General features: G+C 28.5%; 1 protein-coding gene and 1 pseudogene across 1 annotated transcript; both read left to right on the forward strand.

The window, feature by feature from the left end:
• The first annotated feature begins 409 nt into the window (after positions 1–409).
• Positions 410–9,126, forward strand: LOC145968350 (uncharacterized). The gene is made up of 5 exons (XM_083093735.1): positions 410–507; positions 6,944–7,204; positions 7,958–8,044; positions 8,478–8,631; positions 8,824–9,126. The coding sequence occupies exons 1-4, from the start codon at positions 410–412 to the stop codon at positions 8,563–8,565; spliced, it is 534 nt and encodes a 177-aa protein (XP_082949861.1). The 3' UTR covers positions 8,566–8,631; positions 8,824–9,126.
• An 851-nt stretch (positions 9,127–9,977) lies between these two features.
• The window catches only part of LOC145969300 (fatty acyl-CoA reductase 1-like), a 197,368-nt pseudogene continuing 194,857 nt past the window's right edge, over positions 9,978–12,488 (forward strand).

Here is a 12,488-nt window from a genome sequence, read left to right on the forward strand (position 1 = left end):
TAAAAAATAGGGGTTGCCACTTAAGATTTTTATGGTGACCTTGACCGCGCTTTTCAAGGTCATCTCAAGGTCAAATATATACCATCAGCTAATAGATTTTTTTAAGCTAATTTTTTCTGTCTGAACCATTTCTTCAATAATTAATATTTTCTGAGATATTTAACCGTTCCGGAACTTTTGCCCTACCCTGTATAACATTTTTATAACATAATATTATATACAAAGTAGACTTGATGATGAAGACCAATTGTGAGATCGAATTTGCACATTGGATTCTGCATTCTCGACGCTTCTGTCGCACCAGCAATAACCAGGAAATTGCCAGTCATTTCTTAATTGTATTGCGGTTAATTATCGTGGAAGTGCGTGTGATTAGTAGTGTTGCGGATTTAATGTAATTAATCAAAACATGAGAGCAGTACAAATAATTAACAAGGATCGTCATTTTCACGGCGAATTGGCCAGTGCTGGGCAAAAACTCGTCGACGTGGATTTCACTGCGAGTTGGTAAGCATATCTTGAGATCACACGTCCGTTCTTTATTATTCGTCGCGTTTCAATTTTATTGAATTCCACATTTATTTGGGAATACATATTTTAACACGACATATTTTAATTATTAATTATAATTATTAGTTTAACATTTAAATTTAATTATTTAATTCCTTTAATTGATTTATGTTGATTTATATTTGGAAATTTAGCAACACTTCTAAACTGAACAATATGCTAATAAAATTGGCAGTGCAAAGTCTTAGATCATCCATAACAAGAATACAATTAATTAGCATACATAGTACAGAACGAGAAATATCGATAGGAAACTTGAATTTAGTCGACTTAGCTGGATCAAAACGATTAAAGAGTAAAAAAGTTGTCATAATTACATAAACAAAAAATACTTTATCAAATCAATATCAAATTGTTACTATTATTTTATTACCGTTATCTTAGCTGTTTTAAAAAACAAGAACATGTATCCCTTATAGAGATTCTAAATTCTATGAACATGAGGTTCTCATGTCCTCATGTTTTATATAGAATTCTATATGAAATATATAGAATTAGAATTAGAATTTAAAATCTCTATAAGTAATATGTTCCTGTTTCTTTTTAAACAGACGTGTGTTTTTGACTGATTTGCTTATGCCTTCTTGGAACGTGATTCGAATGTCTTCTTGAAAGGAAGGGGAAGTGAAGTGGCTATATCGCAGAAAAATCTTCATGCTATATCGGGACTTGAATCCGATATCCATTATATGGCAGATAAACCCTTTGCCTCGGTCACTCGGCGTCTCTATGAGACGATAATCCACGTAGAAAATTATCCAACTATAAATCAATATAAATTAATTAAAGAAATTAAGTAATTAAATTTAAATGAAATAAACTAATAATTAGAATTAATAATTGAAATATGTTAATTTTTTAAATATGTATTTAATTAGAATATGTGCTAAAATTTAAATTTGTATTTAATTACAATATGTAATATTTTTTATTGGCAGCGTCAAATTTTTTTAATTATAATTTTTATAATTTTTTTGTTTTATATTAATTTTCAGTTTTCAATTTTTAAATAAATTTTCAATTTTTTAATATTATTATTTTTGGAAATTAAAACGCTATTTTGTATAACAGAGTTTTCGATTAAAATATTTCTTTTTAAACAAGTACAAGTTTTCATTCTTAGTTGGCGCAATTTTTTGATACCATTATTTTTGTAGGATATATTATAATCATATTAAAATAATTTCTTGCCGCATAAACTTGCGCTTTTTTACCTTTTTTTAAAAAGATAAGTTTTTAGAAATTATATCATTTTTTTAAGTAGATCTTTTTTACTTTTATTAATTCAAATGTATTAGCGTCGTATCTGCAATTTTAATATAAGCAGGAAACCATGCTATAAGCAAGTAATTGCAATGTTAAGTTAATTAAGTAAATTTAAAAAAATTAAATTATTAGTTTAAATTGAAGGCTTTCTATGAGAGAGATAAAGGGAGGAGAATATTTTCAGTTGAAAAATATCCCACACAGCACAACTGGCTATTTGCCGACTGATAGTCGACATGTTTTAATCAACATGAAGTCGTCTTTTTAAATCGATGTTTAGTTAATTATTCTAGTACGTTTTATTGTCGACTTTATCTATCGACTATGAGTCGACCATTTTCAAAAAATTAAAAGTCGCCTTTCGGCAAAGCGAAGAGTCGATTAAATTAGACACTTTCAATTAAATTAGGCATTTTCAAACACTTGGTTGATTTAATTTCATTATTCTTTAATTGTATTATATGTAAAAATATTATATAATTAAATTATAATAAAACCTACACGGAAAAATTTACCCAATAAATATCTAATAAATGTCTAAATGTTTATATGAGGTCCATATCCTCTATAGGTTATGATTGCTAGAGATGCGCGATACATCGAAATTTTTTCGATTATTAGTCTCACACTCGATTGACACAATACAGATTACGCGATAACGAGTTTACTGTTTATTCACTCACTATTGATTTATCGATACCAAAAATTACTTTCAAAGAAACGCGAATGCAAACAGCACATGACTCGACGCGAAGCGACGGACCGCGGAGACTGCGCGACCACAAGAGTTATGTTGCCAGAAACGCGACACGCGACATCTAACAAACGACTTGCGCGTGGCGCGTGATTGACGCGAGATAAGACGAACGATCGGCTAAAACCTTCGCATTGCGAATGCGGTAGAAAACATGAAACGTATAATGACATACTTAAGAAATTAATTATTTATTATAAATAATAACTATTTCTAATTATAATAAATAATTATTATTTTAAAAAGCGTGTTATACGTTATTACGTTTTCGAAATTATTGCATTCACGATGCGAAGATTTAAGTCAATCGCAAGAATAATGTAATTAAAATTACATTTGGAAAAATTTATTTTTATTCTGCTCACAATGAAATGTTCCAACGTGAAAATGTATTGGTCGCTCTGAAAAGAGCGGATTGACTAAAAAAAATTTTAAAGCAGATGCTCAAAATGCCCGCCATCCATCCTAATGCAAGCTCTCATGCGTTTTAATAAGTTTTTTTCGACGTTTTCCATTATTTCTTCGTCAATATTCCAAATAGCGAATCGTAATCTTGTCTCCAGATCTTCAATATCTTCGGGAAGCGTTTTATAAATTACTTCCTTGCAGTATCCCCATAAGAAAAAATCTAGAGGATTGAGATCCGGAGATCTTGCGGGCCAACGTATCGGGCCGTACCGACCCATCCAGCGTCCGGGAAAATTCTCGTTTAAGTAATTCGTAACGATCCTGGCGTTGTGTGGCCCAGCACCGTCTTGTTGGAAGATAATATCGTTTCTTTCAAATAATGGCACATCTTCTAAGAAATGTGGTAGATTTTCTGTTAATAAATTGACGTAGGTTCTTCCAGTTAAAATATCTGGAAGAATAACTGGACCAAGTATTTCAGTGCCCATTATTCCAGCTCATACATTAATCTTCCAACGAGTTTGAAAATTTCGAAATCGCGTGACTCTGGGATTTTCTTCGCTCCAAAAGTGCATATTATGCACATTAAAAATTCCTTCTTGTGTGAATAGCGATTCATCGCTGAATATCACACGAGAGGAATATCTGAGATCTCGATCGACGTTTCGCAGAAAATTTTCGCAAAACGTTCGTCTTGATAATCGCAGGCTTATTGATTGCATCATCGATCATGCGTCTAATTTATACGATCTTCGCTGGGGGTCTATGTCCCTCCTTGCCTCCCGCGACCAATCACTAATTAGCGTCCGCTACATTCGCGATTACGCACACACTCCGCCATACACACATCGCGTGTAGCAATCAGCTGATTGCAACGTCGGACGGCCGGCGATCCGGAACAACTTTTCATTATTAAAATAACGTTATTTTAAGGAACACGTATTTCTGACGTAATTCTAAGACATTTTCTTCTTTACCAAAATTTTATTTAAAGCATAATTTTATGTTATAAGATAAAAAGTTAGCGACTCATGCGGTGGTAATCACCCGTCGGGCGGTCAGCTGCGCCCGTGCTCGCGGCACGCCGCGCCGCTCCTGCCTGCCTTTTGTACCCGACGCGTGATTTACTAACTATTTTTGCTCATAATTCAAAAACTACGCTTCAAATCAAATTTTGGTAAAGGAAAAATTGTCTTAGAATGGTGTCAGGAATACGTCATTTTACAGACAGAACGTTTTTCGAGATCGCCCTGTATATCATCCACATATCTACATTCACACACAAAAAATACGGACCACTAAATTTTAGCACACTTTCAAAAAAGAAATTAAAGTGTAATTCGACGTTTCACATAGAGATAAACGGTCAAATTTAAATCTTTCCTCAAAACGATATAATTTTATCAAAAAAGATCGTAGAAAATTGATTAAAAATATAAATTTATTAGGAAATAAATGAGCTTTTTTAAAAACCCATACATTTTTGTACCAGGAAAAATTTTTGTAAAATTTTTGTATCAGTTAAAAAAAATTTGTTTCTCATTTCTCAAAGTCTATCTTCAACGTGCGTCATTTTAAAATATTTTTTGTAACTCAAATTTTTGTTTTTGCTTTTTGAAAGAAATGTTCAAGCTTTAATTTCAGTTTTATTTCATCTTAATACGATGATTTTTCGCTGATTTGTTGCCATTAAAAGATGTTAAAATATTTTATTAAAATTTAGTAGCCCGTTTTTTTTTAGTTATTCATATACTTTCACGAACTTCACGCCTCGCCGCTAGGTGGCGAAAAGGAGAACACCTAACTCGAAAGTGGAATTCATCTAAGACAGTAATATAACACCGCGGCACAGGTCTCACGAATCACGGCTTATCGGTCAAAGAGAGCGGACTATTATAGTTGCATCTCCACTATCTATTGCAAAGAATTCTAGAGCTCCATATAATTAACTGCAGATGGTTAATTTTTTTTTTAATTCTATCATATATGTATTTATATACAGAACATTAAATGAATATCCATCCAAAAATAAATATCAATATATACGTAATAAAAAATGTATCTATATATAATAAATATCCACTGAATGTTGTACAGATATTTACAAGATATTAGTTTACATATCCTGTAGATATTTATGAAACCTCGAATTGCGGACATTTGGATATCAACAACATCTATAATAGCTATTTTTCATATATTCGTGGATATCCTTAAGCCTATGAAGAATATCTAATGTGGATATCTAATACCAATTATTTTCCGTTGGGAATTAAATCGATCAAGTTTTTGAGAAATGACATTAAAATAAAAATTTAGTAGTTAATGGACATGACATTAAATTAATAATATTGACTTATAATCGCCATAAAAGGTCTGTTTTTTATTCCTGCACTAACTGAACTAGTTCAAAAAGTGTACACTAATGCCCGATTTCACCAACCGCGTTTAACTTTAATCTTAGTTTAACTCACTCTTTTTCTCCTTTTAATTCTTCCTTTAGAAAGAGACAAAGAGTGAGTTGAACTAAGATTAAAGTTAAACGCGGTTGATGAAATCGGGCATAAGGCGTTTTCTATTTCGGAACTGGTGTAACTGATGCTGTTCGTTATTACAGTGTAGCTGAGTGCACGAGTTCGCTGCATTGGCTGCCTTAGGTCTAGAGGTAGAGTAAGCAGTGCAGAGCACTCGTGGGCAATTTCAAACGAAAGTAAAGTAACTGTCAAATGTAAAGATCTTAAAGGTCAAAATAAAAAAGATTTTATAATATTTAAAAGATTTTATAATATTTATAGTTTAATATCTTAACATCTCATATAGTTAAAGTTAAAATATAATTAAAGTTAAAATCGCGTTAAACCAATCGTTACCAATTACAAAAGGTAATATTTGACTAATAGTAAAATGTAATAGGTTAAAAATTTATTAAAAAATTATAAAAAACAATAAAAGAATAAAAAAATAAATCTGAACCAATAAAAAACAATGATATTGCTATTTGAATGTCTTAATTCCATATGATAAGATTCAGCTAATTTTATTATTTAACTTGCACTTTATTATTTAACCTATCACTATTCAAAATACGGTTAAATTATACATGTAACTAATGTCATTAATATCGCAGAGTGTCACTAACGCAATCTTCTATCGAGAGAAAAACTATACCTTTTCTCTTTTTGTATTGTGTAGATGTGCGTTGATGACGGTGATGATAAAGATCTTTCTTAAATGAAAATTTCCATATTTCGACTTTGCATCATGATATCTCCGTTTATAGATCACGCAGAACAAAAATAAAGATACTTTTTTTATACAATTCAAACTCGCTCTATCGATTAAGCTTAAGAATTCGGTCCGTTCAATCGTTATTAAGATTCGATAATTTGATGACTCTCAATCCGACTCGCGTATAGATACACAGAGTGCCTCCCTAATCCTTCGCATGAACTTTACGCGAGCCATAGAAAAATATGATGATATAAATCGTTAAAATAAGATAAATAAATATAATTAATAATATAAATAAATAATATAAATAAATATAATATAAATAAAACTTAAAAAGTTACATATTTTAATTTTATAATTAATATTTTATAATTTATTATTTTTTTATATAACAGCTAAAATAGTAGGTTTATGGAAAAAATACATATAACCTTTTTTGTAGAGTTTTTCAGCGGCTTTATTTTTTGCTTAAAATTTTTTTTCTCAAATCAATATTTTCGGAGATAAAAAGCATTAAAATTGTGATATTCTTTTGTTAATAACTTTTAAATAAACAATGAGCGCCGGCTAAAACCTTTTGAATGTTATTCAGGACAGTGACCTTGACAACATATGTCAAGGTCAAGGTTATCCGAGGTGGCTCCTCTAAGCTAAATAATTACCATCGTTTTCTATAAATTATTTAATGATTATTTCAATTTTTAATTTTATTAGCAAGAACAACAATACGGAAAATATTCATCCATTCGTTTATAATTGCTCGACTAATCATAGCACGAATCTATCACGCTTAACAATGATGCAAGTGAGCAAGCGAATCCTCCTTTCGGAGACTCCTTTTGAAATCATAATCTGGACTCCTGAAACAGCTATGATACAGAATCATTTTTTAAATAGAATATTAGTATTACTGCTGCACGTGATACCGGCCATATTTATGGACGGATTATTACGAATTGTAGGCAAAAGTCCCAGGTAAGATTTTATTGATCAATCAGAATGTACTTGTTAATCTTAGTTCAAAGAAGATTAAGAAAACAAAAATAAGCACAAAAATATTTTATCTTACATTATACAATATAATATAATATAAATAAGGAGACGTTAAGGAAATTTTTCTAAAAATTCTTTTTCTTGCATCAAAGTAATTTCTTCCTGACTGTTAAAGAGAAATATATTAAGAAAAATATATTATTTTAGAACAGAATAGTATTTCGCAGAAATATATACCCTTATACATTCGAGACGTTAGTAAAATTTTGTTCAAATATTTTTAGATTATTGAAACAATACAGGAAAATATTTATAGTTAACAATCATGTCGCGCATTTTTTATTCAATGATTGAGTCTTTCGAAATCAAAAACTATTAAGTTTATCAAACGAAATGCCGCTTGGCAATCAATAACACTTTGGGTTTATGGCAGACGTAAATTATAATGGTGACAAGCTACTATATTATAAGTGAGTAAGACAAAAACTATGCATCGCACAATCGCAAAATTTATTTATCTTCAGAAAACAAGCGAAAGATTAGTATTTATCTCATTTCTGTTTCTGTTGAAAAATATTACTTTTAAGAAAAAGTAACAATCAATTCTAAAAACGAAAACATTCTTTAATAAGATAAGAACAATTCTGTGTGTATATATGATTAATACTGCGAGACTGATAAAAAATTTTCTTGTATAAAATGTGTTATCGAATAAAATATTATTTTCTCTCGCAGAAATTGTTTAATTGGAGATAAAATTTTTCTTCTAAACGAGAGTATTGATCAAACAAAACTAGATGCAGCAAAATTCCATCATAAAAGGTGAGATTTTAAAGACTGCGTGTTCCACAATTATATACAAAACATTACGGTATTCCACCTTCGTATTTATTTTTTCAGTCGCATATCAAATAAATTTTTTCAAAAAATATTGTAGCTAAAAATATTTACATTATTTAAAATAATTGGAGAATAACTTTCTCAAGATACTTTCGTCTTTAGAAATATTATATTAAATATATAGTACTTTGATTTTTTTTGATTTATTAAACTTTATTAAATTTGATAGTTTGTGTTTCGAGCAATATATATATATATATATATATATATATATATATACATATATAAAACTAAGCTTTTTTATAGATTTAATTAGAGTCGAATTATTTTGAGAGAGATCTAATTAATGATTTGAAACAAACATTATTATTACTGTTAGTCCCGAATAATAATTAAATCTGTTTTATGGTTACAGAATGCTTTGGATAGACAAAATTGTGAAAATATTAATCGGCATTCTTTTCATATGGATAATATGGACTCGATATATGAACATGCATTGATTATTCTACGAGAGATAATTTGGCTTCATAGATGACCGTCATATCAAAATATAATCTAGATCATTAGTAGGTTTATAAATAACTGTATAAAAATTGATTTCTGTAATATCTAACTTATTTCCATATTAGTATAATTTCACGTTTATATAAATATAATTTTGCCTTTTACTATTGTATTATTAAAGAAATATAATCAAATATATATTTTGTTTGGTGATAAAAAGGAAAACTTATCAGATATATGTTATTGCATTGCAGTTTATGAAGGCAAAAAGATGTACTACGATATAATATAATGTAGATCATTGCATAAACATGCAAAAACATAAATTCCTAGATCTATCCAGAAAAATATCATTAGAAAATACAAGAAAAACTTCAATTAAGAAACTGCTAAAGAAGGATAACTTTGGAAAAAAAAACTTTGAAATCTCCAAAACTGTTGATATCAATTGACTTAATATATAAACGCGAATAAATATGCGAATTCTTGATAAATAAGCTAACTAAATGAATGAAAATTTATATCAGTTTTGATAGATCAGCATTTAATTGTTAAGGAAATGAAAAAAATGTTTAAGAAATAAATTAAAGACGTTTCTCTTACATATTCTTAGAGTTAAGCTTTGTATATTTTAGAAAATTAAATAAATTTAAAAAATTAAAATAAAATATAAAATATATAACATATATAAAATAAATGAAAAATAATAAAGGTAAAAAAATTGTTAAAAAGTTAAAAGTTTTTAATTTTTAATACATATATACATATATATATATATTTGATATTCTGTGTATGAAATATTATATTAATTAACAACAACATGAGAAATCAAAAAAATTCTTTAGAGTGATCGCTTTACATAAATATCTTAAATTATTCATCATTTTCATTACTATTTTTGTCACTATTTTTACACGTTTCAATCGTATATATATAACTATTTTATTCAATTTAATTTATTTTATTTCAATTTAATTGATATATTTATTTTTATTTATAATAAAATGGTTTAAATATATACAATCGATTATATCCAATTTTTTTGTAGAATTACAAATATTACACGTGAGGAATAAATTGCAAAGTCACTTTATGTCATTATAATATTAGATATATATCACTGCATTGTGTAAGTTTGTTCTTTCAACTTTAGCTTGCAGAATTTCCGTTTTATTAATATATGTCTGCTTAGCAAATGATTATATAGCATATAACAGTTATGTTTTCATTAAATAGAGTCGTTGATGACTAGTCTCAGTTTATCACTTCTATTCAATCGTATTCCCTTAATAACGGTATCGACATAAAACAGACGATTCCATTTCCGAGTGCTTGCATATATTTTTGACTAGTATTGTCGTTATTATATTGGTATTAATTTATATTGGTTTTATTTTTTCATTTAACAATGGATGAGAATATAATTGATCCAGCCAACTCAATTGAGACATTTTACGTTGGACAAAGTATATTTTTAACAGGCGCGACAGGATTTCTGGGTAAAGTATACATTGAGAAGATATTGCGATCTTGCCCAGATGTTCGTGAAGTATTTGTATTGATGCGTTCGAAAAAAGGACTAAGCATTAACGAAAGGCTCGAAAAAATAATAAATTTACCAGTAAGTTAATTACCAATTATTACATAAGTAGATTCTTCTTTTTTGCAACACCGTATTTTTTTAAGATTTTTTATTATATTTAAGTGGCAAAATTTTTCTTATAAATTTTATTATATAAAATACCTTTTATTTTATAAAATTAATTTTAAAATTTAATAAAAGTATACGATAAAAAACATTAAAAATAAGATATAAAATAATCAAAATATTTAACGATTTTTATAATATTATTAAAGATTTCTTAAGAATCACGGCAATTATATATATATATATATATATATATATATATATATATATATATATATATATATAAAATAACTATAAGAAATTAGGTTCCGTATATTAAAACATAAACTTTAAATTTAGACGGGCCATCAGAGCTAAACGCGAATGGTAGTGCGTAATTTCAACGAGAATTAAGTTGAAACTTATTTGTGTCCACGGGGCACAAATTTTCTTGGTACGATACCAAGCAAATTTTTAAATAATTCTCAATTCGAGAAATTATTTAATTATTATCCCTCTTTTCCCCCCTGTAGTGTTGTAGGCGAGAAAAATATCGGGCCGAAAGTCGCTGAATCGGGAATCGAACCCGAGTCTTTCGCTTGCCGGGCGACTGCTCTTACTACTGAGCTATTTAGACCCTTCAACTCAATACTTCTCGGTCGCCTACAAATATATATTAAATTAGGAAATAACGCCATCTTCCGCCGGCGTGAATTTAAAATAACTATAAGAAATTAGGCTCCGTATATTAAAACATAAACTATATATATATATATATATATATATATATATATATATACAGGGTGTCCCATTTTAACTTTCACACTCGAATATCTCGAAACCATGGCGGTTTCGGTGAAAACGTTTTAAACAAAAGTTGTATGGTTTTAAGGGGGCCATAATATAGTGTCATTGGTTTTACCTCGAAAAGTCGTTGGAAGGTCACGTGAAGATCGCCTTCAATTTTTTAAATGGAACCCTCTATTTTTTATTACTTATTCTTGTAGCTTATCACGAGAGCTTTCCAAAACACTATAACAAAGTATTTCTTCATTGAGTACTTTTCGAGTTATGAGGTTTGAAATAATTTCTTAATTTTACATAAACCATAAAATATCTAGTAAAATATTCATTTTTCGATTATCTTACCTTCATACTTTTATATACAAAATAATGAGAGGAATCAATTGGTGTAAAGAAAACATACAGTTGCTTTTAAGAAAAAATATGGAATTGTTAATTGCAAATTACATATTTTTTCTTAAAAACAACCATGTTTTTTCTTTACACCAATTGATTCCTCTCATTATTTTGTACATAAAAGTATTAAGGTAAGATAATCGAAAAATGAATATTTTACTAGATATTTTATGGTTTATGTAAAATTAAGAAATTATTTCAAGCCTCATAACTCGAAAAGTACTCAATGAAAAAATACTTTATTATAGTGTTTTGGAAAGCTCTCGAGATAAGCTACAAGAATAAGTAATAAAAAATAGGGGATTCCATTTAAAAAATTGAAGGTGGCCTTTACGTGACCTTCAAACGACTTTTCAAGGTAAAACCAATGACACCATCTTATGACCCCCTTAGAACCATACAACTTTTGTTTAAAACATTTTCACCGAAACCGCCATGGTTTCGAGATATTCGAGTGTGAAAGTTAAAATGGGACACCCTGTATATATATATATATATATATATTATAATAAATACGTTACATAATATATTCCCTTTCAGTTATATGATAAACTGCGAAAAGAGCAACCCTCAAATTTCAAAAAATTAATTCCGATTTCCGGTGATGTCACTGAAGAAAACTTAGGTTTGTCAACTGTCCATACGCAAATGCTAATAGAAAGAGTAACTATAATAATCCATTCAGCGGCGAGTATAAAATTTAATGACAGCTTAAAGTACGCCATTTTTACTAATACTAGATCAACAAGAGATATCTGCATTTTAGCTCAAAGTATGAAGAATTTAATAGTAAGTATAAAGCAATATTGTATTTATATTTTTATTTACATTATGCCCTATTGCGTATACTATTTTATATAGTGTATATTATAAGACATTTAAAATTTTATTTATACAGGTTAAATGTATTATTATAAAGAGATGTGTCACAGTATCTATCAATAAATTATTTAATTTAATAAAATAACAAATATTAAAAATCTATTGTTATTGTAAAAAATTTTGAGACTGTCAAATATGTGAAAAAACACAATTAAACAATTAACAGAAAAATAAAATAATTTATGATATATATACAAGGTGTCCCATTTT

The sequence above is a fragment of the Camponotus vicinus genome, unplaced genomic scaffold, assembly GCF_025532165.1.
Source record: "Camponotus vicinus isolate PSW18456_S1 unplaced genomic scaffold, iyCamVici1.0 SCAF_3, whole genome shotgun sequence".
Taxonomy (NCBI): Eukaryota; Metazoa; Arthropoda; class Insecta; order Hymenoptera; family Formicidae; genus Camponotus; species Camponotus vicinus.

Excerpts from the sequence above, each read along its gene's own strand:
- LOC145968350 (XM_083093735.1), top strand. The coding sequence starts at position 410 with ATGAGAGCAGTACAAATAATTAACAAGGATCGTCATTTTCACGGCGAA. Across the intron at positions 508-6,943 it reads GTGGATTTCACTGCGAGTTG|CAAGAACAACAATACGGAAA; the intron begins GTAAGCATATCT and ends TAATTTTATTAG. Across the intron at positions 8,045-8,477 it reads GCAAAATTCCATCATAAAAG|AATGCTTTGGATAGACAAAA; the intron begins GTGAGATTTTAA and ends TTATGGTTACAG.